Source organism: Macaca fascicularis, chromosome 1, assembly GCF_037993035.2.
Source record: "Macaca fascicularis isolate 582-1 chromosome 1, T2T-MFA8v1.1".
NCBI classification, from domain to species: Eukaryota; Metazoa; Chordata; class Mammalia; order Primates; family Cercopithecidae; genus Macaca; species Macaca fascicularis.
Window position 1 is genome coordinate 194,830,327 of NC_088375.1, and position 26,225 is coordinate 194,856,551.

General features: G+C 42.3%; 1 protein-coding gene across 12 annotated transcripts in view; it reads right to left on the reverse strand.

The window, feature by feature from the left end:
• Positions 1–47: 47 nt before the first annotated feature.
• Positions 48–26,225, reverse strand: part of CAP1 (cyclase associated actin cytoskeleton regulatory protein 1) — a 33,933-nt gene continuing 7,755 nt past the window's right edge. For 3 of the 12 annotated variants that reach the window (XM_074011235.1, XM_005543851.4, XM_005543852.4), the window contains exons 2-13: positions 12,841–12,962; positions 12,124–12,224; positions 10,470–10,547; positions 8,000–8,143; positions 7,809–7,894; positions 6,068–6,173; positions 4,653–4,830; positions 2,803–2,987; positions 2,399–2,522; positions 2,169–2,251; positions 1,702–1,845; positions 48–1,234 (exon numbers count right to left, since the gene is read on the reverse strand). In XM_074011235.1, coding sequence (XP_073867336.1) covers positions 1,151–1,234; positions 1,702–1,845; positions 2,169–2,251; positions 2,399–2,522; positions 2,803–2,987; positions 4,653–4,830; positions 6,068–6,173; positions 7,809–7,894; positions 8,000–8,143; positions 10,470–10,547; positions 12,124–12,224; positions 12,841–12,952 — 1,425 coding nt within the window. In that variant the 5' untranslated portion in view covers positions 12,953–12,962 and the 3' untranslated portion in view covers positions 48–1,150. Of the gene's footprint in view, positions 1,235–1,701; positions 1,846–2,168; positions 2,252–2,398; positions 2,523–2,802; positions 2,988–4,652; positions 4,831–6,067; positions 6,174–7,808; positions 7,895–7,999; positions 8,144–10,469; positions 10,548–12,123; positions 12,228–12,840; positions 12,966–26,225 lie in introns of all 12 variants that reach the window. The other 9 variants (XM_005543848.5, XM_005543846.4, XM_005543849.4 and 6 more) reach the window with 3 other exon arrangements.

Genomic DNA, 26,225 nt, shown 5'->3' on the forward strand with positions numbered 1-26,225 from the left:
TATTTTTTACATTCCTGTACAGCAAGTATCACAGGTAAACAACTAAGCAAGTTTGGTATTAACTTTATTCTATTTTCTGTATAACTTTAAGTACATAAAGGTTTATTTCCACAGGCCTCAGGAAATGGGTAGAAATCACAGGACAATCTCTCTTCCCACCAAAAAAAAGTTGCATATTTTGGTAAGTGTTTGTCCTAGAGGGGAAAAACTGAAATTTACATTAGCAGTGCTGTGCAAGATTCTTACATAAATCAAGACCTAAAACCAGCCTGCAGTGGAGGTTTTAGTTCTCTGTTCAGGTGCTTGGACAGAAGCCATAAGCTGATGAGCATGACAGGGAAAAGCAGGCAGTGAAGACAGGTGACAGGCACCTAGCAGGGAAGGAGGATTCAGGAATGCCAGACTCCTTGAAATGGTGTGTTGTTTTTCCTTTTTTTTTTTTTCCTTTTAAAGTCATCTCTATAGGAAGGTGCTAGTCAGGGATCCCAGAGAAAGAAAGGGTTCAAGACTCCATTAACTGCCCTGGATAGCAGCTAGTACCGGAGACTCTCCTATCTCATGGTTGAGGCAGACCCAGGATAGAACAGAGAATAAAAGGAATGCTTATGGGAAACCATTCTGCATGGAATGCTAGATGGCCAAGCCTCAGCCTTCGGTCCAGTGCAACCCTTGCCTCACTTGTCAACAGTGAAAATTAGTTTGGTTAGAAGAACCATCTGGAAACACACCAGCTTCTGCTACCTTCATGCTCACTGTTAGAAAAAGATTAACCAGTGTGAACATTCTGATCTGTTAATTCCTGGGACTGTTTTCTTTCCAATGGACTGTTTGTTTGTTGGTAGAATAACCCCCAAAAGCTCAAAGCTAAAATGCATCATCAGTCCTAGTCGGCAGTTCCTTAAGAATGGACTGGCGGCGTGGTTGAGCTGATATGGAAAAGCTGCACCTTCCTGCAGAAGATCAACTGACCTGCTATCCCACCCCAAATTTCAGCCTGAGGTATATTTCAGTGAAGGCAGGTAGCTGTGCTTCTCAGAGCAGAGAAGCAGTTTTAAGAGCAGAAAGGTAGAGGAAATCTAGAAAAGAACCGTCTTGATACAGATTTATCCCATGGTGTGAAGGGAGGGCAAAGAACCCAGTGGCACTTCGCTTATCCAGCAATTTCTGTCACTGTGGTGACCAACTTCTGCCCATTCCAGAGGGTCTTGAACTGCTCAGGAACTGGGAATTCATTCTGCAAATAAAGAAGAGACAGCAGGTTTAAATCTGAGCTAAAGAAGAGCTGGGGCTAAATCTCACACATTTCTCCCAATGCTTGCTTCCACTTAACCCCAGGAGCACGGGAGGATGTAGCAAGAGACAAATCATAGAGCCATGCTGTGTTCTAGTGTTCAGCGATCCTGGACAGACAATAGTCTATGGGGTGTAAATAACAGTACATATGGCTTTATAGCACCAGCTTGACAAGGTGCCATGGCTCATCCCCATTCTTTTTTGCTACCTTGAGCTCCATTTAGGCAGAAAGCACCTTCCTTTGGAGCTCCACTACACTGGACTACCTCATTTCTGTGTGTTTTTGGTGTGCATTATTGGGTTTTTAGCTGCTCAGTGCAGAATGTTCATGAAACAGCTTTCTCCAATGCAAGAAATCTTCAGTCCCTTCTGTTTTTAACATCATACTAAAGAGATCAAGAAACTTACAAAGTCACCGCCTTCTGTAGGAATGAGGACATTCATCTCGGAAGATTTGGCACTGACTATTTCACAATCCAGGGAATTCTTGCTCAGGTAAGCATGGCAGCCATCTGTTTTGTTGATGGATATGGTTGGCACTTTACCCATTACCTGCAGAGTAAACCAAGAGAACTGAGTCCCAGCAGTTGGGGAGGACAAGAGTAAGTTGCAGGAAAAGCTTTCCTGTTTCACGTGACTCAGCAACTACATGAAAAGCTCACAGGTGCGCAAGACACTGGATACTTGGGTGGGTTGGGATGGGTCCTGAAAAGAACTCGCCTGAAGAGCCAACCCCTCTTCTGCCACGTCCAAAGCATCTCAGCTTACAGACTTTGTAGAATCAGATTCCCACGAAAGCAACATCTGTGGGTCTACCATGTCTCTTTCAATTAATTCCTCAGGGACAAAAAGAAGGAGCCAAAATATCGAGTTACCTGAACTTTGACATCCCTACTGTTGATTATCTCCACAATGCCCACCACGTCATCGAATACCAGACCAAGTTTCTTACAGTTATCTAGGAGAAGAAAAGGAGTTTGTCAACAGTATAACTTTAAAGGAAAGTAATATACATTTAGGAATCTTTAAGATAGGGTAGGTAAAATGATATTAGCCTTCTTGGGCTCTGGGACGGGGCTTGCATGGGACAGTGACAAAGACTCACCTACTGTAATGGAGTTAATTTTGCCCTTGATTTGCAATGTCGTGTTGACACACTTGTATATGTAAGCCACCTGTTTCAGCTCTGTGTCATCAATCACCAGGTTGGAAACATTTTCCTGATTTTCCTATTAGAGAGAGAGCCCAGGATTCTCATCATAAAGCACACACCAAACAAAAAAAAACCCAGGCTATCCCAAACTTTTTGTTATTGCAATTGAAGCCAGAACTCTGCCCTCATCTAGCTAAGCTCCATTTAACCCCGTCCCTACTCCTTTTCCCCGGGAGGCGGAGGTTGCAGTGAGCCAAAATCGCGCCACTGCACTCCAGCCTGGGCGACAAAGTGAGACTCCATCTCAAAAAAATGTAATAAAAATACCTGCCCCTGTCTAGGTATTTTTAACTTACCACTCTCCATTTCTTGCCCTCCAGTTCAAGTACAGCTGGCTCCTTCTTTGTGGCTGGTTTGGGGGACGGGCTGGTTTGGGGTTTAGGTGCAGAGAATGGCTTGGGGCCACTGCGTACTGGACCACTCTGAGCCTTCAGGGCAGGGTTCTTGTGAGTCTTCATGTCATCAGATACGTGCTTCAGGGCTGTAAGAACAACAGCTACCTTGTTCCTGTCCTTCATACCAGACCTCTGAGCTGCTATCATCACGTTAAACATCCTTAACAGAAAATTCAAAGCCAAAAACCAGAGCCTTTGAGGTGTTCTCTTGCAAGCAGTTTTGAAGAAGTACTTTTATCATTTCTCTTCTCCCCAAGGTTAAATTATATGGTTCCATTAACAATAACAACATGGAATGTGTATATACTGTGGTTGGCAATAGGGAGTAAATGCACAGAAAAAGACCTAGAAAGACATATCAAATATATATGCACAAATATGTAGTTTTTAAAGCAATAAAGGAAGAAAAATAAGTGACAGTAAAGAAAATTTGGTAAAAGGAAAAAACAAAACAAAACAAAAAACCCTCACTCCCCACAGCTAACTAACCCTACTTCCCCTACCTCCTCAGTCAGTGTTGGCATTTGCGACTCTACAATAGTTTTCTCTCTCTATATATATATGGTTTTGTTGGTTATGATCATACACATTGTTAATACATTTAGTTCAACTATTGACACTTAAAAACTTTCTCATGTTAACCTGTAGTTTAGTATCTTTCTAGGCCAGGCGCTGTGGCTCATGCCTGTAATCCCAGCTCGCTGGGAGGCCAAGGCGGGTGGATCACCTGAAGTTAGGAGTTGGAGACCAGGCTGGCTAACATGGTGTATTTTTAGTCTCTACTAAAAGTACAAAAAAATTAGTTGGATATGGTGGCAGGTGCCTGTAGTCCCAGCTACTTAGGAGGCTGAGGCAGGAGAACTGCTTGAACCTGAAAGGCAGAGGTTGCAGTGAGCCAAGATCACATCACTGCATTCCAGCCTGGGCAAAAAAGTGAGACTCTGTCTCAAAAAAATAAAATAAAATAAAAATAAAAGTAAAAATATATTTCTTTTATGTTTTAAGGGAAAAATAATTCATGATCTCCCACAGCAGGCTGACACACGCCTTGCTTTGAACATGGCCTGATCTATGTTAACTGTATAACAAATACTGAATGGCCTTTATCTCCACTATTCCTCGTGGTTGTAACTTACATACTAGATTTTTTTTTCTTAAACATTACGTGGTTCACTGTAGAAAAACATGTAACGATGGCATACATTTCATCAACAGGACATGTGGTAGTTAACTAACCATTTCTCTTACTGTTGGATTTAGGTTGTTACACCATTTTTAGCTACTATGATTCCTAGAAGTGGCTGGACAACTCAGACTTCCACCAGCTGTGTTAAGGGTATCTACTTTCTCTATACCAACATTAGGTCACTCTCATGCAAATTTTCCATGTAACCAGTATGCATCTTCTAAGGAAGTTAACCCCTAACACAGTGCCTTCCCAGAGGCCATGTGGTGCTACGGAAAAAGCTCTGGGGAAAACCGCCAGCTCTGTGCCTTGGCACAAGAGGGTACTCTATATATGCTACCTAATATTAAGTCACTTTCCCATGGGGCAGAGGGCTTCCTCCAACTGTGATCATCATTTTCAATTTCCATTTAAGCCAGCTTTGCTGTCCCTTAAAGGAACAGGACACAATGACTCCCACACAAGTCAGGGTTGTGGTTTACAGACTAGTTGTTGGGTTCTGGTTGGTGGGGTCTGGCCCATACAACTTGTTGTACTGACTGTTTGTGTCAAAGTGTTCACTCACCATGTGTGATGCTCTCCCCCTGATTAATTTGCGCAAACAGTGCTGAGCGGGAAGCGGACTCATCTGAGCCTGAACTGGTAGAGACTGGGGGAGGAGGGGGGCCTGGCGGAGGGGGAGGAGGACCTGATCCAGCAGAGGGTCCAGATGGCAGTCCACTCAGTTCTTTTGCCACAGGCCCCTGAAACAATAAGAGAAGGTAACATCGTCATCCTCTCTCTTCCCCACTGTACCATTCCCAGTAGCACCCTATATGTGGCCAGTGCACATGGGGTCCCCACTACAGCCTTTGAGGCAATGATTAATGCATCCTACCCATACCCAACTTGGCTTTATGCCTTCTCACCCTTTCCCGAAGATCCAGCTCTCAGTTCTATTTCTTGACCATCACATTTTGCCTTTGACCTCACCTGATTCCAGCTTTAAAAACTCTTTCCACAAATCTATTTGACATCTTCCTTAGTGTGTTACCAGTACCTCAGATTCAACAAGTTCAAAACTGATTTCATCATTTCCTGCCTGCTCCCCTCCCTGTATAATCGTCCCCTTGTCCCTGTTTCAGTGAAAGATGTTACCATCCAAGGCTGACTATTCAATCTTCTTTGAGGATTCCAACTTCTTCAACCTTATCAAATCTCTTTCTATTATCTTGGTGCTATCTCCTGCAAATGTTTTTCTACTATCTCCCAAACACCATGACTACTTTCATAATCCGAGCATGAGTCCTTATCCCTAACCTATACACTGAGACTCTTAAAGACAAATTGGATCATTATCACTCCCTTGCTCAAATATCTCATCCCAAAGTCTCAGCCTACCTTCCTTTCCAGCCTTTTCTCCTAAAAATCTGACCATTTCCCCTTATTGAAGCCAGAGATGACCAATCTCTACATTTACTCTGCATTTATTTTGTTTAAGCTGTGCCTTTTGTAGTATCCCACTTCTCACTGCCCTATACTTCTTTCAAGTCTCACAGAAGAATATATACCTTCAAAGCATAATCTCTTCTAGTGAGAAGCACTCTTCTTTTCCTCATATTCTAGAGTCTGTATCTTTATTATAGCATTTGGCTTAGTGATTTGTACTATTGTACTGGGGTTTTGCGTTCCTATTTTTAAGCGCCTTAAAGGCTGGGACAGTGTAACTCATTTGTGTGTGTCTCCCACTCCAGCACCAATCACTGTCCCTGACATGTTTATTGAAATTGAATACCACCAAGTATTCCTTCTCCTATGATCCTTGCTTCCTTTACTCTTTTTTCCCTTTCTTTCTCCCCCTTTTCTTCCTCCCTTCCACTGAAAAAACTAGCATTCCCTCACAGACTTTGGTAGTGCTGAAGTCTAAGAAACCTGTGGACCCCACGCTGGAGAGAGAAAGCGGGAGGGAGGGAGGGAGGGAGGGAGGAAGGATTCACTAACCGTTTTGCTCCAGGCCAGTCCGGTGGTATGGAACTCCTTAATGTAAGCCTGCAGCTCTGTCCATATACTTAAATAAGCTTTGACCCAGTCTACATGCTTCTTATCCCTGGGAGGATTAAAGAAGAACTTGTCACAGGTGGTCCAGGTACATAACAATGGTGATTCCAGAACCCTTCTTTCCTATGGGCTCACATTCTCCTACCTGTGGTGTTTCTTAGGCTCTGCTCAATGGCAGCTTTTCTGTCATCACCAAACTTCTATGTATACACAACCTAGTCTATTACCCTAATCAGACCAAACTCCACTAAGATAGAGACTCTGGATTCTATCTCTATCTCTCATAGCAATGTTTCTCAAACTGTTTTAAGTACCAAAACTTTTTTTCTTTTGACCATTTGCTTATTGAAACTTTTTCCAAAGTAGAACCTAAACACAATCTAATATGTAAAACTGATAAAAGAAGACAAGCAGACATTCTGTACATAAAACCATGGTAGAGAGGAGAGCTCTTAAGTATCACTGTGGAACTCTAAGAAACTTAACTGCCTTACGAGACAATGCCTTATGTCAAAATATGCCCACCCCCACCAAAAGCAAACTTAAACTTTCCTTTAGGAGGAAACAGCACTAAATTATAGAAATAGCATTGTACCTATGGTCCAAGTCCCCTCTCTTCTTGTATATTAGCTGGGAAGGTTATTTAGCCTGAGACTTAGTTTCCTCAACTGTAAAGTGATGGGATAATGGTGGGATATATCAAAACACTGTCATGCTTAATTCCATGTTGCTAGAAGGATAAAGAAGTGCCTGTTGTTCTGGGACACATTTCACTCACAGGAAGGTGCAGTATTCTTTAAAAAGAGTAGTTAATAAATGTTTGTTGATTGATGAAGGATGGAAGAAAGGAAGGGTTTGCGTAGACATGCAACTTAATAAATTTTGCCTGCAATCATTCCAGTTCAAAACCAGCAATGGAGAAGTCAGAACTGGTAGACGTATGTGGTTAGACATACAAGGACTGCCTTATGTAATACCTGCATTGGCTAGGCAGCCTTACTCTCACTTTAACTGACTGCATGAAGAATTTCTATTAAGTCCTATTGAACCCTTTGCCATTGGGCCAGATAACAAATTCTCAACAAAGAAACAAAATCTTATATAAAGGGCATTAGTCCATGTTACTGTCAGCAAAACTTCCTAAACCGAGAAGGCTAAAAGGGCCTCTACCAACAAAGGAGAGAAAGCAGAAGTGGAAGCAGAAACATTTCCTGTTTGCAAATGCAGCTGTGAGACAGTATCTATAAAGCTCTCCAGAAAGCAGCCCTGAGATAAAACCAGCACAGTGGCTAAGGGCAGCCTTCAGTAACTCCAAAGTGCTACTCCAGCAAGTAACCAAATGGGTTTATCCTTTACCCCTTGAGAAAAGGCTGAACTTGGCTGGGCACAGTGGCTCATATCTGTAACCCCAGCATTTTGGGAGGCCAAGGCAGGAGAATCATTAGAGACCTGCCTGGGAAACAGTGAGATCTCATCTCTACGAAAAAATTAAAAAATTAGCCAGGCATGGTGCAGCATGCCTGAAGTCCCAGCTACTTGGGGGACTGAGGTGGGAGGACTGTTTGAGCTGGGAGGTTGAGGCTGCAGTGAGCTGTGATTGTGCCACTGTACTTCAGCCTGGGTGACAACACGAGACACTGTCTCAGAAAAGAAAAAAAGAAAGAAAAGAAAAGGCTGAACTTACACATCTTTGTACTCTTTGAGGACTCGGTTTGTATAAAACATGGCAGCATCATTCATTTCTTTCACATAAGGGCCAGGCTTGGGAGCCTAGAGAGAAACAAGCTGTCAGTGACTCAGGACCTCTCCAACTATATTGCCTTGCCTCTTAGAATCTATACCCACACCCCCAGCCCTGGAATCTGCACTGCTCACCATAGCCACCCAGCCCAGGGCCTGGATACTTTCGCTGACAGCTGACAGGTGATTAAACAACTTGCTGCCTCGGTTCTTCTCCCGAAAGGTTATCACTTCTTTGATCTGCTCTGAGATGGGTGCCAACAAATCGGAAAGCTTATTCTAGGAAAAGATACAAGAAAAGATTCAGGTTAACATCTTTCCACAAAGGTGTCTATGCCTTCTGATCCTGAAGGTAAGAATTCTCTATGGACTCTAGTGAGTACCCAAATAAACTGCATTAGTCCTGTCCTGATTCCTAAGGCTAAAATACTGCTCATCATCTCACTCTCCTTATAGAGTTCCAACTCCTCAGGCTGTACCTGATGGTTCTTCATGATCAGGATCCATACTTCAGCTATACCACAATACCTCCATTTCAGCCACTTGTCTCTTTTCTGTTCCACTTAGAGGACATACACTCAGGACATCATTCCTGTGCCTTACTCATGATGTTCTCTTCTTTTTCCATGAATCCACATTTTCCTCATGCTTCATGAGGGTCCTCCAACCCAGCCACACCAGCCTCCTACAGCATTTGTTGTCAGAATAACCAATTTTGGCATTTTATCACTCACCAATACAAACTATTAATGGACCCATGTGAATATGTTTTACTTTCTCATTAATTCTTCAAAGATGAGCTCTTTTATCATCATTAAAGCCCTCAATGCATTGCTAGTCATGTAGTAGCTGCTGAGTAAAGAACTGATGAATCAAATGCAATTAGGGGGCTTAGTCTGGGCATGGTGGCTCACGCCTATAATCTCAGCACTTTGGGAGGCTAAGGCAGGAGAGATGCTTGAGACAAGGAGTTCGAGACCAAACTGGACAACACAGCACGACTTTGTCTCTACAAATAATAGAAAGAATTAGGGCCAGGCATGGTGGCTCACGCCTGTAATCCCAGCACTTTGGTAGGCCAAGGTAGACAGATCGCTTGAGTCCAGGAGTTCAAGATCAGCCTGGGCAACATGGCGAAACCCCATCTCTATAAAAATACAAAAATCAGCTGGGCATGGTGGCACATGCCTGTAGTCCCACCTATTCAGGAGGCTAAGGTGGGAGAATCATTTGAGCCTGGGAGGTGGAGGTTTCAGTGAGCCGAGATCCTGCCACTGCACTCCAGTCTGGGCAACAGAGTAAGACTTCATCTCAAAAATAAATAAATAAATAAATAAATAAGCAAGCCAGGCGTGGTGGCGCACACTGTAGTCAAGGCTACTCAGGAGGCTGAGGTGGGAGGATCATTTACGCCTGGGAGGTCAAGGCTTCAGTGAGCTGTGATTGCACTACTGCACTCCAGTCTGGGTGACAAAACAACACCCTGTCTCAAAAAACAGATTTTTAAAAAAAATAATAAAATAAAAAACAATTAGGGGCTTAGCATTCAAGTAGGCACCTTGGCAAAATGGATGAATTTTGTTTGTTTGCACCCTTCCTCCAAAGCTCCATTTCCTGAACATCTCAATTCTCAGATCTTAACCATTCAGGACAGATTAAGAATTAGAATCTAATTCGACAGATTAGAATTAGATGGTATCTATATATACATACACACACATTGTTTTTTGAGAGAAGGTCCTGTTCTGTCGCCCAGGCTGGAGTGCAATGGTGTGTTCAGGGCTCACTGCAACCTCAAACTTTCAGTCCCAAATGTTCCTCCCATTTCAGCCTCTCAAGTAGGTGGGACTATAGGCATGTACCACCTTGCCTGGCTACTTTTTTTTTTTTTTTTTTAATTTTTTAGTAGAGACAAGGTCTTGCTAAAGTGCTGGGATTACAGAAGTAAGCCAGTATGCTTAACCAGAATCTAATATATATGACATTATTTTTATATTATCTAGGCATGCTGAGAGTCAAGGGTTTTAATACAGCATTTAGGACAACTTGCTTTATTATTCCTCTGTAGGAAAGCCAAATGCAAAAGAAGGAAACCTATTTTCTTTGACTCCAAGAGAAATCTAAATTTTCTCTAATTCAGCTTTTCACATCTTGCACCATAAAATTCTGAGGTGGGAGTAAAATTAAAGGGAGATTCTCCCAACCAGTGAAGGATGAAGAGAGAAGCAATACTACAGGAGTTTTAAGATCTCCACAGGAGCACTACTAAAGCCCATCCACAGTGAAGCAAAAGAATCATCTTTAAAGGGCTTTGGAGACACTATGATGAATGTGGACTCAGCAAAGAGGGAGGCAAGCAAAGTCCCAGGAATAACCACGGGCCTATGCAAAATGACAGAGAAAAAGTCAGTAGAGACCATTAAGTACTCAATAGTACCTTCCCATTAAGGCACTTGAAGTATGGCTCTACCTCTGGGACTTGGTATGAATATATATTATCAAAAGCCTAGTAGGTCTATTTTAAAATGTTATAATAGCTTGACAGAAATCTCTCAACTCGTCCTGAGCATCAAACCAAAATGAAACCAGCTAGTAGTGAACTTACATCTGCTGGCTGTTGACACTGAGAAGCTGTAACCAACAGAGCTCGCTCCAACTTCAAACCTGTGTGGACCATCTCCGCCTGCCAGAAAGAAGAATCAGCTATTGATGACACATTATAACTGAAGAAGTCTTGATAAGAATAACCTGAAACCTCTACTTCCATGTACTCTGATAGCAACCCAGGCACTTCATGTTATCCTCCTCATGTATTCCGGATTCCAGGGACTGATAGCAGAATTACATATACTACTGTTCCTACTGGAACTCATCAGGGACACACATCCAGAGTTGGAAGTGAAGTTAAATGAATAATCACCTAGCCTTAAATGAAGTCATGTTAGCACCTTACACATGCATTGTGATACTGTGCACTGAAAAATCCTTCCTATTTCACATCAGCAAAATAAAACAAACGGCAACCAAAAAAACACCTTTCTTTTCTCAAAAATTGGAGACAGGAGTAAAGGCAAAGGCCTAAATTTATGCCAAAAATTCTCAAGGTATTTACTCCTTTAGGTTAAAGCTATCTCTCAAATGCTAGATACCATGACCCATTAATAAATAAATAAATAAATTTAGTGAGCTTAATACAGCAAAAGTATGAGTGCAGCACACCAACTTCAAGTTATTTCCAAATAAAAAGTTAAAAAAAAAAAAAAAGTATAGCAGAAGTAGTACAAATATCATTTTGTGAAACTTTTATCTCAGTTACGAATATGTTCTTTATTTCTAAGGGTCATTCGTAGTCAAAAGAATTTAAGAAGCATGAGACTATAAGCACTATTAAAATACAAAAATTCAAAGAAAGCAATCTATTTTTTTCTGGATTTGCATTTTTAAAACACAAATGATAAATGTTTTAAAGTTTTTTCAAATGTTACAGAACTGTATAAAGTAAAAATGCAAGCCTCCACACCCTTATTAAAGTCCCAGTCCCACTCTCTAGAGCCAAAACCATTGGCAACAGATGGTATTTGAGAGGCTCAAAATAGATTTTCCAAAACCCAAGCAACCAGTCTTGGAGAAAGGTTTAGGTGAAGAAGATCCCGAGCATGGTTACTGTTTATAAAGGATCATTCGGTGAGCTAGCAGGAAGGTTTTTTGGGTCCCAAAAATAGAGGTAGAATGTATATGTGAGTGTGGGGTGGGAGTAGGCAGTGGTGGTGATGACGTAGGAGGCATAAAGGAAGGTGGGAGGAAAGGCACCTGTCACTGCCTACTTCATGTTCTTGCTGTGGGTTAAGTGTGAAAATAACCCACATTAGCATAACTAATAACTATCAAGCATAGTTTTATAAATGCTAAGTCATGATAATGACTCCTTTAAATAAGCCACTGTAAGTTTGATTATATAATATGTTGGGATCAAACGAGTGCATGTTCTTCGCTACAAAGATGAACAGAACCATATTTTATGTACCAAGCAAGCTTTCTGTACAAATATGTGATAAAAGCAAGGGGCCTAGAAAAATAGGAGGAATCGTTTCTGTGGCTGGACTGAACTCCTCAGTACAGGTAAAAGAAAAATAACATGTGTAATGCCTCAAACCAAGAGGCACTTCTCAAGGAGCTCTTAAACCAAGGATGAGGACCTTGGCTGACTGAAGAAAGCTGTCAGTCCTTAAAAGAAGGGGAAAAAGGCAAAACATCCTTACATGTTTCTGCACGTCTCCCCCAATCTCTTTACTGATCTTCAAGTACTCTGCCACAGGACCAGCAAGCAGTGAGTCAAATGCCTGCACATACGGAGCTGCTCCTGCTAAAGACAAACACACCACGAAGAATCAGCCATGCATCAGAAGGAGGCTTCTTTAAAATGTGCTTCTATATGGAAGTGAGGAGGCAAGGTAATACAGTCAACAGGATACTGGAACAGGAGTAAGGAAACCTGGGTTCTAGGTTCAGTATCACCACTAACTGGTGTGTGACCTTGACTAAATCCCTTTTCCTCTCTGAGCTTAATTTTCTTTATCTATAAAATGAAAATAAACAAAATGATCCTCCAAGGTTTCTTTTAGTGCTAACATTCTATGTTTCAATTGCTGCATGTGCAAAATGTCCAATTTGCCAATTGTTTGGAGACAGGAATTTTATTATCACTTGTCATTTGACTTATATTGGAGTCATTCTGCTAAAGAAAGAACAGGAAATATCACACAAGCAGGAAGTTCTTGTGTTAAAATAACTTAACCACAGGCCTCCCTGTACAAGTCATTTCCTTTCCTCTCTTATCTGTTCACAGCAATACAAATTACAAAAGATAAACTATCTAGATTAAGTTTTGGGAAGTTAGCTCCAAAGGAGAGAATAATAGAAAATTTTCAGGCCAAGACACTCAAAGAAAGCATTCTGCTGGGCTGTGGACTGCTTACCTTTTGAAGGACTGTCTCCATACCCACGGTGCATGTCAGAGGTATGGGACACTGCCTCCAGGCGGCCCACTGCCCTCTCCAGTCTTTCTACCAGATTTTGCATGTCAGCCATAATGGACCACCTGCTGAAACAGATCAAATGTCATTTGTTATTTAAATATTAAATAGCACCTACAGAGAGAAAAACAGAAAATTACTGGTCACCCCCAGGTGGATGAAGAAGATGCCAATTCTCAGGAACAGAATAGTTTAATAAAATTAAGATGTCATCTGCAAAATGGAACAATACAAAAAATCAGATAAAAAAGTAGTCTAGTATATTTACAAAATCAAAAGACCTCAGTAAGCAAGAGAACTGCTCAGGAAAAGGTGTTCACTGAAGTAAATGCTTACTCATTCAAATACTTACTCAATATTTACTATGATACTGTGTGTGGAAAGTTAGAATTTGTAAGGATAGTCATATATATTATCTCAGTTTGAGCCTCCCAACAACTATTCAGGAACAGAAGGATGATTACTACATGCTTAGTGATAGAAAACTTAGTTTCAGTGAAGTTAAATGACTTGCCTAGTCACACAGCCAGTGAATAGAGAAGCCAGTACTCAATTCATCTTCTGGCTCTAAGTTCAGTGTGTTTTTTCCCACAACATCCTCTGCCTGAATGTGAAATATCCCAAACCAAGATGAACAGGATATTTACTCTTCCCTCAATAATTTTTTTTTTTCAGACAAAGTCTCGTTCTGTCACCCAGGCTGGAGTGCAGTGGCAGGATCTCAGCTCACTGCAAGCTCCGCCCCCCCGGGTTCAAGGGATTCTCCTGCCTCAGTCTCCCAAGTAGCTGGGGTTATAGGTGCACACCACCATGCCCGGCTAATTTTTTGTAGTTTTAGTAGTGACAGGGTTTCACTATGTTGGCTAGGCTGGTCTCGAACTCTTGACCTCAAGTAATCCACCTGCCCTGGCCTCCCAAAGTGCTCGAATTGCAGGCGTGAGCCACTGTGCCCAGTCTGCCCTCAATAATTTATAGTCTAATGGGGAGACTTAACATATGCACTAACAGCTAGGAAACAAATAGAAAAAAAATGTTAAGGTGACATAAGAAAGTTGCTGATAGAGAGGCATGAGATTTCAAAGACGGGAGGAATATATCAGCTGGAAGGATCAGATAAGGATATGATGGAGAAGCTGCCATTTGAGCCAGCCTTCAAATGAAGATGAGAAAGATCTGGACATGCAGTAGGGAAGGACACTAGACACATCCAAAAGAACTTGTTATAGATCTTTCACAAGTACTATCTTATCTGAACTAGCCTAACTCAATGTCTAATATCCCAAAGAAAGTAAGCTCCAAGAGAGAAAGGACCTTATATAGCTTGTTCCTTATTGTATACTCTACCATCTAGACTACTACCTGGCAGGTAGTAGATGTTCAATAAATATTTATGAAGTTATGAACCTCACAAATAGCATTCCAAAACTCCAGAGGGACAAGGGTGCTAAAAGTTGCCCATAAGTCACACATAAGAGTAAAATATGATCAATGCACTGCTACATAAAGTATTTGAGACCCTAAGTGATCTCATAAAAACCAGTCAGTGAAATTTCAATCCAAGCTTTGACTTGGAAAAGATTCCATTTCATGAAAGCATCGATTCAGGTAACTGAATTCAGTTCAAGTAACTGAAGCTGAATGAACTCAACTCCCTTGAAGCTGCCTAAAATGACCAGAGCAATTATGATTCCCCCAAAGATGACAGCATGCCAGAATTATCTCAATTTAACACATTGTCCTCCCTGTGGAAGAGATAAGCAGCTCACAAGATAAAGTAAGGAAAACAATATAATCTCTGTCCATTCTTCTCTGTGTACAAGCTCTGGTCTCTATGGACCCAATCACTTGTCAGAAAGTGTTGTTTAAAAGAGAAGCAAAGGAAAAAAATGAGAATGAGAACCAAACAAACCTTTCCACCCCTGGCCTGCAGCAGCAGCAGAAGCCTCCAGGTCTCTGTCCACTCTCAAATAGAGAAGACCATAAACAGTCAACATACTTTCCCTGATGTTATGACACTATCAACTGATATCTGAATTCCTGCCCTGTTCCATTATGCATACTGATCAAGGCACAGACTCACATATATATACAATCCACCACGCTATAAATCCAGGAGAAAAGGCAAGGAATGCAATAAACTACTATGCTACCTTCCATGAACAGATACCACTCGGTTCTGTTATAAAACAAGTTCCTTCATACATGGATGTTTCAGGTTGAGACCACTGTTAACATGAAGACACAGTACATGTGTTGCTAGAGGCTGCCAGAGTTTGTGAACATTTACCAATCTTAAATGCTGAATAATAGAGCTTCATGGGACTTTGGCTCCCTTTTTCCTTTTTTTTTTTTTTTTTTTTTTTTGAGATGGAGTCCGGCTCTGTCGCCCAGGCTGGAGTGCAGTGGCCGGATCTCAGCTCACTGCAAGCTCCGCCTCCCGGGTTTACACCATTCTCCTGCCTCAGCCTCCTGAGTAGCTGGGACTACAGGCGCCCGCCACCTCGCCCGGCTAGTTTTTTTTTTTTTTTGTATTTTTTAGTAGAGACGGGGTTTCACCGTGTTCGCCAGGATGGTCTCGATCTCCTGACCTCGTCATCCGCCCGTCTCGGCCTCCCAAAGTGCTGGGATTACAGGCTTGAGCCACCGCGCCCGGCCTTTTTTTTTTTTTTTTTTTTTTTGAGACGGAGTCTCGCTCTGCCGCCCAGGCTGGAGTGCAGTGACTGGATCTCAGCTTACTGCAAGCTCCGCCTCCCGGGTTCACGCCATTCTCCTGCCTCAGCCTCGCGAGTAGCTGGGACTACAGGCGCCCGCCTCCTCGCCCGGCTAGTTTTTCGTATTTTTCAGTAGAGACGGGGTTTCACCGTGTTAGCTAGGATGGTCTCGATCTCCTGACCTCGCGATCCGCCCGTCTCAGCCTCCCAAAGTGCTGGGATTACAGGCTTGAGCCACCGCGCCCGGCCACATTTTTTCCATATTTCACTTGTATTTGTAGGCTTTCGCTGCTAAACAATCTACAGTCTGCTGTCTGACTTAAGCAGAATGAAAAAGGACAATACAGCTACCATTTATAGCTAATCTCATTTTACCACTAACCAAATACAAAAGAACAGAAACTGTTTTTTTGTTCTTGGTGGGAGTAAGATGAGATTTGAGATGTTATGGAAAACAATGTCCAGAATTGAAGCGTGACATTGTAATGTGAAAGATACACCTTTTCTCATTCCCTACACACATGTACATTCTTCAGGTGGTCATGTACACTCCTAAACCTCTGACTACCCTCATTGTAGTAATGCCAGCCTATTTGCCAGGTGGTACCACCATAACCACCTATAGACTAAAGACTACCATAACAACCTATAGGCTAAAGACTACCACAGCAGCATATCCATCTAGCTCAGGCCATTCATCTGGATTAAATTTTAGATTCAGGTCAAGTACTGTGGCTCACAACTATAATCCCAACACTCTGGAATGCCAAGGTGGGAGGAAGTGTTTAAGCCCAGGAGTCCAAGACCAGCCTGGACAACATGGCAAAATTCCATCTCTACAAAAAATAAAAAAATTAGCCAGGCATGATGGTACACACCTGTAGTCCCAGCTACCCAGGAGGCTGAGGTGGGAGAATTACCTGAGCCCAGGAGGTCGAGGATACAATGAATAGTGATTGTACCACTGCATTCCACTGCACTCCAGCCTGGGTGACAGAGTGAGACCCTGTCTCCAAAAATAAAAATAAAAAAATAATAAAAATCCAGCTTTCACCTAGACATCTCTACCTGGATGTCCCAAAGGCAACCTGAAATGTCCAAAACCAGAAATCATCTTCCCTAACGTTGCTCTAGCACTGCCATCAATCACCTGATTGATCAAGTCAGTAACTGGAAACTGTTAGGCAGTATTATATAGTAGGTAAGAGTGTTCTTTAGGCTGGGCGCGGTGGCTCACACCTGTAATCCCAGCACTTTGGGAGGCCGAGGCAGGCGGATCACCAGGTTAGGAGATCGAGACCATCCTGGCTAACACAGTGAAACCCCGTCTCTACTAAAAATACAAAAAATTGGCCGGGCGTGTGTGGTGGTGGGCGCCTGTAGTCCCAACTACTTGGGAGGCTGAGGCAGGAGAATGGCATGAATCCGAGAGGCAGAGCTTGCAGTAAGCCAAGATTGCGCCACTGCACTCCAGCCTGGGTGATGGAGTGAGACTCCATCTCAAAAAAAAAAAAAAAGAGTGTTCTTTAGAGAAATCAGAGAGATTGGAGGTTTGAATAACAATATGCACTGGCTTTGTGACTATAAGGAGTTATCAAACTTTCTGAGACTCAATTTCCTTATCTTTATAATGAAGACAATAATAGTACAAAAATCCAAATGGCTTCAGTGAGAATAAATGAAGGAATTCATGTAGAAGTGCTTGGCACAGTCCTGGAAAATAGTAAGGATTCCACAAACTCCCCCACAACATCTTATCAGTCATCAAAATCCATAGGCTTATGAATAGATGCCCCTTGCCTCCATCCTGACTGATAAGAGTTAGGATAGTGGCCAGGCACAGTGGCTCACTCCTCTAATCCCAGCACTTTGGGAGGCCAAGGCAGGAGGGTTGCTTGAGGTCAGGAGTTCAAGACTAGCCTGGGCAACATAGGGAGACCTCGTCGCTACAAAAATAATTTAAAATTTTTTCTAAGCATGGTGGTGTACAACTGTGGTCTCAGCTACCTCGGAGGCTGAGGTGGGAGGACGGCTTAGGCCCAGAAGGTAGAGGCTTCAGTAAGCCATGATTGTACCACTGCACTCCAGTCTGGGCAACAAAGCAAGATCTTGTCTCAAAAAAAAAAAAAGGATATCAAGACTTCACCGGCCGGGCGCGGTGGCTCAAGCCTGTAATCCCAGCACTTTGGGAGGCCGAGATGGGCGGATCACGAGGTCAGGAGATCGAGACCATCCTGGCTAACACGGTGAAACCCCGTCTCTACTAAAAATACAAAAAACTAGCCGGGCGAGGTGGCGGGCGCCTGTAGTCCCAGCTACTCGGGAGGCTGAGGCAGGAGAATGGCATAAACCCGGGAGGCGGAGCTTGCAGTGAGCTGAGATCCAGCCACTGCACTCTAGCCTGGGCGACAGAGTGAGACTCCGTCTCAAAAAAAAAAAAAAAAAAAAAGACTTCACCAAGATTACTGCAATGACTTCTTGGCTAGTCTCCCCTAGTTAGAGTAATAAACTTTCTTCATCCATTCTCCATATTATAGTCAGAGTGATATATCTCAACATTTCCCAGAGTTTTAAATGGCATTAAAGAAATATTTATATTTGCATTTGAGATATAATATTACAGTTGCATTTGACACATACCCCAGAGCATTCAGGGTAAAGTCCAAACAAGAATTCCTCTAATCTGGTCCTGTTTAATCTTCTACCACTCCTCAGTTTTATCTCTTGCTACACCTTTCCTTAGCACACTACAGTAACCTGGGACTACTTGCGTTTTCCAGAAAGAGTCATGCTTTCTCTCACTTCTGAGCCTTTATAATGCTATCCACGCTGCTTAGATGTTTTCCCTTTCCCATCTGCCCCTCTAGAACTCCTATTGTCCTTTAAGTCTCAGCTAAGGTATCACCTCCTGGGGAAGTATTTCTAGTATGTGCTACCTCAACACTATGCACTTATCTCTGTCACAACACTGCCCAAACTGGTTTAAAATCATTTATTTGGCCAGGCGTGGTGGCTCATGCCTGTAATCCCAGTACTTTGGGAGGGCAATGCGGGCAATCACTTGAGGCCAGGAGTTTGAGATCAGCCTGGCCAACATGGCAAAACCCCGTCTCTACTAAATCCCGTCTCTACTAAACATACAAAAATTACCTGGGCATGGTGCCACGTGCTATAATCTCAGCTACTACAGAGGTTGAAGCACAAGAATGGCTTGAACCTGGGAAGGGGAGGTTGCAATGAGCCAAGATAGTACCCCTGCACTCCAGCCTGGGTGACAGCAAGATTCTGTCTCAAAACATTAGTAATAATAAAATAAAATAAAATAATTTATTTAATAGTCTTCAGCACAGTCTAAGAGTTTATGGCCATACTCCCCTGAATGCATCTGATCTCCTCTAGTCAACAGGCAACTAGCCACCCTAAGGCAAGGACCATGTCTTGCCGCTGTAATTCCAGTACTATAAACATAGGAGGCATTAAAAACACTGTATATTTGGCTCACGCCTGTAATCCTAGCACTTTGGGAGGCCAAGATGGGTGGATTGCGTGAGCTCAGGAGTTCGAGACCAGCTGGGCAGCGTGGTGAAACCTCGTCTCTACTAAAATATACAAAATTAGCCAGGCGTGGTGGTGTGTGCCTGTAGTCCCAGCTACTCGGGAGACTAAGATACAAGAATTAGTTGAACCTGAGAGAAGGAGGTTGCAGTAAGCTGAGATTGCGCCACTGCACTCCAGCCTAGGCAACAGAGTAAGATTATGTTTCAAAAAAAGAAAAAAAAAAAACAGTAGGCTAATAAGGGTGTTTAAGTAAGAAATTAAATAAATAAAGGCTCTTACTCACTCTCCCCTCAACACAGCGTGGCTATCTTCCTTATTGAATCCATGGAGAAGTGGTTTTTTTTCCTTTTTCTTTGTTTAATTTTTTGCTTATCTGCTCTTGCAAGATCTTACAAACCCTCCTGTCTTTCAAATAAATGTTGCCTTCTCAGGCACAAATCACACTGATTAAGTACCATAAGGAAAGTACTCTTCTTAGAATATATAATATTAATTAAATATAATAATCATAGTTGTAAATGCTTAACATTATTAATCTGTTGATTCTTTTGAGACTTAAAATAATCCTGCACGGTATGTTATGCAGACATTGATCCCTGCTTTTAGAATGAAGAAACTGAACTGACATTCACAGCAGTTAAAAGCTTGCCAGAGATCAAACCACCAGTAAGTAAAGAACCCAGGCCTAGAGCACAAATATTCTGAATCCTACGCTGCGGCTCTTCTCGCTACTCCACAATGGCTTTTAAGAAATTAAGTGACTACATGGTTTATCATAGTATCCAGTCCTGACTTGTTTGCTAAGCACAGCACTATGGGCTCAAGGCTCTTTATGGTGTCTTTAATTACATTATTAGCATCTTCCATTTTTCTTTCTTTGAGATGGAGTCTCTCTCTGTTGCCCAGGCTGGAGTGCAGTGGTACGATCTCAGATCACTGCAACCTCCACCTCCTGGGTTCAAGCAATTCTCCTGCCTCAGCCTCCTGAGTAGCTGGGACTACAGGTGCATGCCACCACACCAGGCTAATTTTTTGTATTTTTATTAGAGATGGGGTTTCACTGTGTTAGCCAGGATGGTCTTGATCTCCTGACCTGGTGATCCACCCGCCTTGGCCTCCCAAAGTGCTGGGATTACAGGTGTGAGCCACCACGCCTGGCCAGCATCTTCCATTTTTCTGCTTTTAATTTTCTCCATGGAGGCCAACTTTTTTTCAATCACATATAGAATAGATGAGACATATTTGGAAAGCAAATGTTTAAAATAAGGCTTCTCAGGCCAGGCATGATAGCTCACACCTATAATCCCAGCACTTTGGGAGGCCGAGGCAGGAGGATGGCTTAAGGCCAGAAGTTCAAGACCAGCCTGGGCAACATAGCAAAACCTCATCTCTTTTATTAAAATAAATAAATAAGGTTTCTCCCAAATACAGAAGTATCAGAGCAGAGAACTGTATGTCTGCCTCATCTTGCTCCTTGCCATTTCTAATTGTCAATAACCAAGAACTATATGTAAACTTCCATAAATGAATGTCTGGATTCCCAACTACTTAAGCATTCATCATAAAAGCTTCAGAAACAGAGGTGGTCAAAATTACACAAATCCAAATAAAATTAGGAGACTGAGGCCTGAGTTCCAAGCTGTACATACTAACTGTGTAACTTTACACAGTCACATAACGGATTGTAATCCTCATCTAGCATACAGAGATATATAAGGATCAAAAGAGGTGATTTCATAGATATGAGTTATCACTTCAGAAGTCTTAAAATGCAATTCAAGGCCGGGCACGGTGGCTCAAGCCTGTAATCCCAGCACTTTGGGAGGCCGAGACGGGCGGATCACGAGGTCAGGAGATCGAGACCATCCTGGCTAACACGGTGAAACCCCATCTCTACTAAAAACTACAAAAAACTAGCCGGGCGAGGTGGCGGGCACCTGTAGTCCCAGCTACTCGGGAGGTTGAGGCAGGAGAATGGCGTGAACCCGGGAGGCGGAGCTTGTAGTGAGCTGAGATCCGGCCACTGCACTCCAGCCTGGGCAACACAGCAAGACTCCGTCTCAAAAAAAAAAAATGCAATTCAAATGTAAAATGTGAGCACTACATATTACGTACTGGAATATAGGCTCAAGGATGGGAATTCGTCCATTCTACCTCCTGCACTGACTGTATCTTCCAGTACCTAAAAAAACTAGGCATATAGAAGATGATAATAAAATCAAAGTGCTTAGCATTGTGGGCCTACTGAAGAAACAGACGACACATGGTCCCTCCCTTCCAGAAGCACACATATTGGTTAGGACAACAAAATAAAATGTGAATGGAATAAATACTGTAGATTATATTTGTTAACATTTTTTGGTTTTTATTTAAAGAAAAAAAAAAACCAGCTGGGCCAAGGCGGGCGGATCACGAGGTCACGAGATCGAGACCATCCCGGCTAACATGGTGAAACCCTGTCTCTACTAAAAAAAAAAATACAAAAATAGCTGGGTGTGGTTGTGGGCACCTGTAATCCCAGCTATTTGAGAGGCTGAGGCAGGAGAATGGCATGCATGAACCCAGCAGGCAGAGCTTGCGGTGAGCCAAGATCACTCCACTGCACTCCAGCCTGGGCAACAAAGCAAGACTCTGTCTCAAAACAAACAAACAAACAAACAAACAAACAAATAAACAGGGTCTGGCTCTACTGACCAGACTGGAGTACAGTGGTGTGTTCACAGCTCACTGCAGGCCTTGACCTCCTGAGTAGCTGGGACTACTAGGACTATAACTACATGCCCCCATGCCTTGCTTTTTGTGTGTGTGTGTATGCGTGTGTGTATGTGTGTGGTAAAGACAGAGTTTCACTATGTTGCTCAGGCTAGTCTCAAACTCCTGGGCTCAAACAGTCCTCTTGCCTCAGCCTCCCAAAGTGCTAGGATTACAGATGTGAACCACCACACCCAGCCTATATTTTTAAAGGTTTTAAGGGAATATCCAGTTGGATTAGGGAAAGTTAAATTATCAGCCTATTCTTGCAGATTTTTCTTCACAGAATGTTGTTGCTATGGTTCTGAATTACATAAATATTACTACATGCTCTGAGAGTTCAGAGGAAATCAATGAGGACTGGCGGTAGTTTGGTTTCAGGAAGGAAGTGAGGCATCTTGAAGAGGTAAGAGAAAAAAGGGAAGCCATTCCAGAGCAAGTCAAAAGCAAAAAAGGAGACCAAGCAGGCTATGCACAGAAAATGTGAGTGGGTTAGCCTGTATAGAACATGGAGTATTATAGAAAACAAGGATGCATGAGCAAGCTGGGCCAGATTATGGAGGGCACTGAAAGCCAGGGAAAATTTAAATTTGATGTTGTGATAAATGTGAAGTCACTCAAGCGTTTTGAGAGTGAACGAATAATATGATGAAAGCAAAGTGCTTACAAGTACTCTGATAAACAGAATGGGATGTGGAGACAAGTGATGATATTAGGGTCTAGAAAGTTAGATCAAAAGCTGTTATTCATCTAGCTGTAAAATAAGGCTACTACAAAAGATATTTGTATTTATTTATTATTATTGTGATTTTTTGAGGTGGAGTCTCATTCTGTTGCCCAGGCTGGAATGCAATGGCATGATCTCAGCTCACTGCAACCTCCACCTCCCAGGTTCTAGTGATTCTCCTGCCTCAGCCTCAGCCTCTTGAGTAGCTGGAACTACAGGCATGCATGCACCACCATGCCCTGTAAATTTTTGTATTTTTAGTAGACAGGGTTTCACCATGTTGGCCTGGCTGGTCTCAAACTCCTGATCTCAGGTGATCCACCCACCTTGGTCTCCCAAAGTGCTGGGATGACAGGCATGAACTACGGTGCCCAGCCTACAAAAGATGTTTCAAAGGAAAAAAATCCACAACATCTGGTGTCTAACCAAATATTGGAACAAAATGAAAAGAATCAATTAACCTGTAAATAATCATCTTTAGGCAATTAAGAGACCAGCACCTGAATTAAGTGCTGTACGGAATATAAAAGAAAGGTAAAAATAGAAAAGAAAGGTAAAATAGTTTCCCTGTCCTAAGGGAGTCAAAGAGAGACAGGAGAGCAGGAGAGACAAAGCTATTGACTCACTGGTTCTCAGGATTAGAGGGATTCTAGAAATCATCTTGTAAAAATACCACCTTATGCCAGAACAGTCCTTTCAATTAGCAATTAGTCAGGCAGCCTCTGCTCAGACACCTTCAGTGATGGAGAACCCAAGACTTCTGGAGGCAGCCCATTCCATTCAGACAGCTCAAAGTATTAAAAAGTTCTTCCTTATATGGAGGCAAATCTGCCTCCCTGCAACTTCCACCCACGAATCTTGGTTCTGCCCTTGGAGGTCACATGAAACAAGTGTGCATTAAACTGAGAACAAGTACTAACTGTATGGTACTGACTGTGAGCACAGTAGCATTCAGAGAAGGGAGACAAAGATGACTCCAGATTTGCAAATATGGGGGCCTTAAGAGAATAATGACATTATGGGCAGAAATGGGTTGTGGCAAGTTCTAGTTAGGGCAACAAGATGAGGTCAGTTTTGGAAATGCTGGGTTTGAAAAGAAGACAAAGCTTCTAAGTGGAAATGACTAGCAAGTATTTAGAAATGAAACCTGGGAAACAATCAAGACTGGAGATAATGTTTGCAAATCATTGGCAAAGAACTATCATGAAGTCATGAGAATAGACCAGCTCTTGGAGGGATATCATGCAGAGCAAAAAGAAACTATGAGCTTGATTCTCCAGCAATGTGTATTGTGGTTTGAAACCAAACAACCAGGCCGGGCGCAGTGGCTCATGCCTGTAATCCCAGCACTTTGGGAGGCTGAGGCAGGTGGATAACCTGAGGTCAAGAGTTTGAGACCAGCCTGGCTAAAATGGCGAAACCTCGTCTCAACTAAAAATACAAAAATTAGCCAGGCATGGTGGTGCACGCCTGTAATCCTAGAAATCATCTTGTAAAAACACCATCTTATGCCAGAACTGAGGCACAAGAATCTCTTGAACCCAGGAGGCTGAGGTTGCAGTGACCCGAGATCACGCCACTGCACTCCAGCCTGGGCGACAGAGAGACACCCTGTCTCAAAAAAAAATCAGAAATGGCTAGTGATTCCTGCCAAAGCTGCTTCACACTCTCATACTTCTAACAACTTAACCCAATTCCTTCTGCCTATTCAAGGAAGTCATTCAGAAGTAAATGGAACCAGGTTACTCGTGCAGTTCTTGTCACATCCCACCAGGCAATGAAGCCAGTAGCATGAATTTCCACTTGAGTAGGAAGTTGCTATGCTTGAAATGTTTTCTACTTTGTCCCATAGTTGTTTTTCTAAGTCATCATCCTTAAGTAAAATTGAAAAGAAAGCAACCGTACAAATCAGCCTGTCTACTATGGTAGCCCAATTGATTTGCTTCAAAATGCTTCTCTTGCCCTTAATTTTGTAATCCTGTTCCTGAGGTTTTATCCTAAGAAAGTAAATCATAATGTGAGGAAAGTGATAAGCATGGAGATGTTTGCTGCAATGTTAGATCTATCGATCTATCTGTATCTATCTTGGACTTCTAATTATAGGGGAACAGCTAAATGGAGTGTGGAAAAAAAACTTGAACACAAAATTTACAATATTTGTTACATGTGGGTGATGGGGTTTTTGACAATTTCTACCTCAGTGTTCCAAACTTTGTTTTAACATATAATCTTTTATAATGATAATAAAAATCTCTACTTGAGTATCTCTTCTAAATTACCACTAAACTATATATTAGTTAGTTCTACTTCTAATAAATTCTTATCACTAGGTTTTAACATGTCACAAAGTAAAACCTACACATGCTACCAGAAGATACAAGTTGGCTTATCACAGAAACCAAATAACAGGAACCACTTTGCCCCAGTAAAGATGCCAGTTAGGCCAGGTACAATGGTTCATGCCTGTAATCCCAGCACTATGGGAGGCCGAGAAGGGCAGATCACCTGAGGTAAGGAGTTCGAGACCAGCCTGGCCAACGTGGCAAAACCCTGTCTCTTTAGCCAGGCATGGTGGTGGGCACCTGTAATCCCAGTTACTCAAGAGACTGAGGCAGGAGAATTGCTTGAGCCTGGGAGGTAGAGGTTGCAGTGAGCCGAGGTCAGGCCACTGCACTCCAGCCTGGACAGAACAAGACACCATCTCAAAAAAAAAAAAAAAAAAAGATGCCATCTAAATCTAACCCAAATCAGGAGCCACTGTTCTCCTCTAAGCATTTGGTTTCACTGATTAAACCAATGACATTTAGTGCCTGAGTCACTGCCACCCAAGGTTTAGATTTAAAAAGAATGGCCTATCTTCTAGGGAGAAAAGGAATCCAACCCATTATCAACACCTGCCTCCTGTTTCCTCCTTACGCATGTCCTTTATCTGAAACTCCAGGAGTGAGTAAAGTTACTGTATAAAGTGAAATTAGACTTGGGAACTAGCTGTTTCAATGTCTGGGGCAAACAGGTAACTTTGTGTGGTCATGGGTTCTCTTCTCTCCTACGTTCAAAGAATATTATGAAGACTAACTGCACAGAGCATTCAGCAGTCCCTTTCTACTTCTACATGTGTTATAGCGTATAAGGGAAAACCGTATTGACTGATTTCAGCTTGAATAGTTGCTTTAAAAGAACAGCATTTCCCACTCTCATATTTAAAGATGGATTCAAGGATGACGTTTGTCCTTAGCCATGATTCATCTACAAGTAGAAATATGGAAATATTGTAAGTCTATAATTAACTAAAGTATAGGAATTTCAATGCCCTCTGGAGGGAAAAAAATGCCCTCTGGAGGAAAACAAAACAAAACAAAACAAAACAAAGCAAGCCTGCTCCTTCCATTAAACATTTCAACTATTTTCCAGCCAAATGGGAAAGTTTGGCACAAAAGGTCTGGTAATACAAGGCAAAAAAAGCAGCACTGTAGCTGAGGCATATTTTTAGAACTTTGTTTTTATCAGGTTAACATACAGTACATCAAGAAGAAATTGCATGGTGAATGCTGTAGCTGCATTAATTTAAGGTTATGAAACTA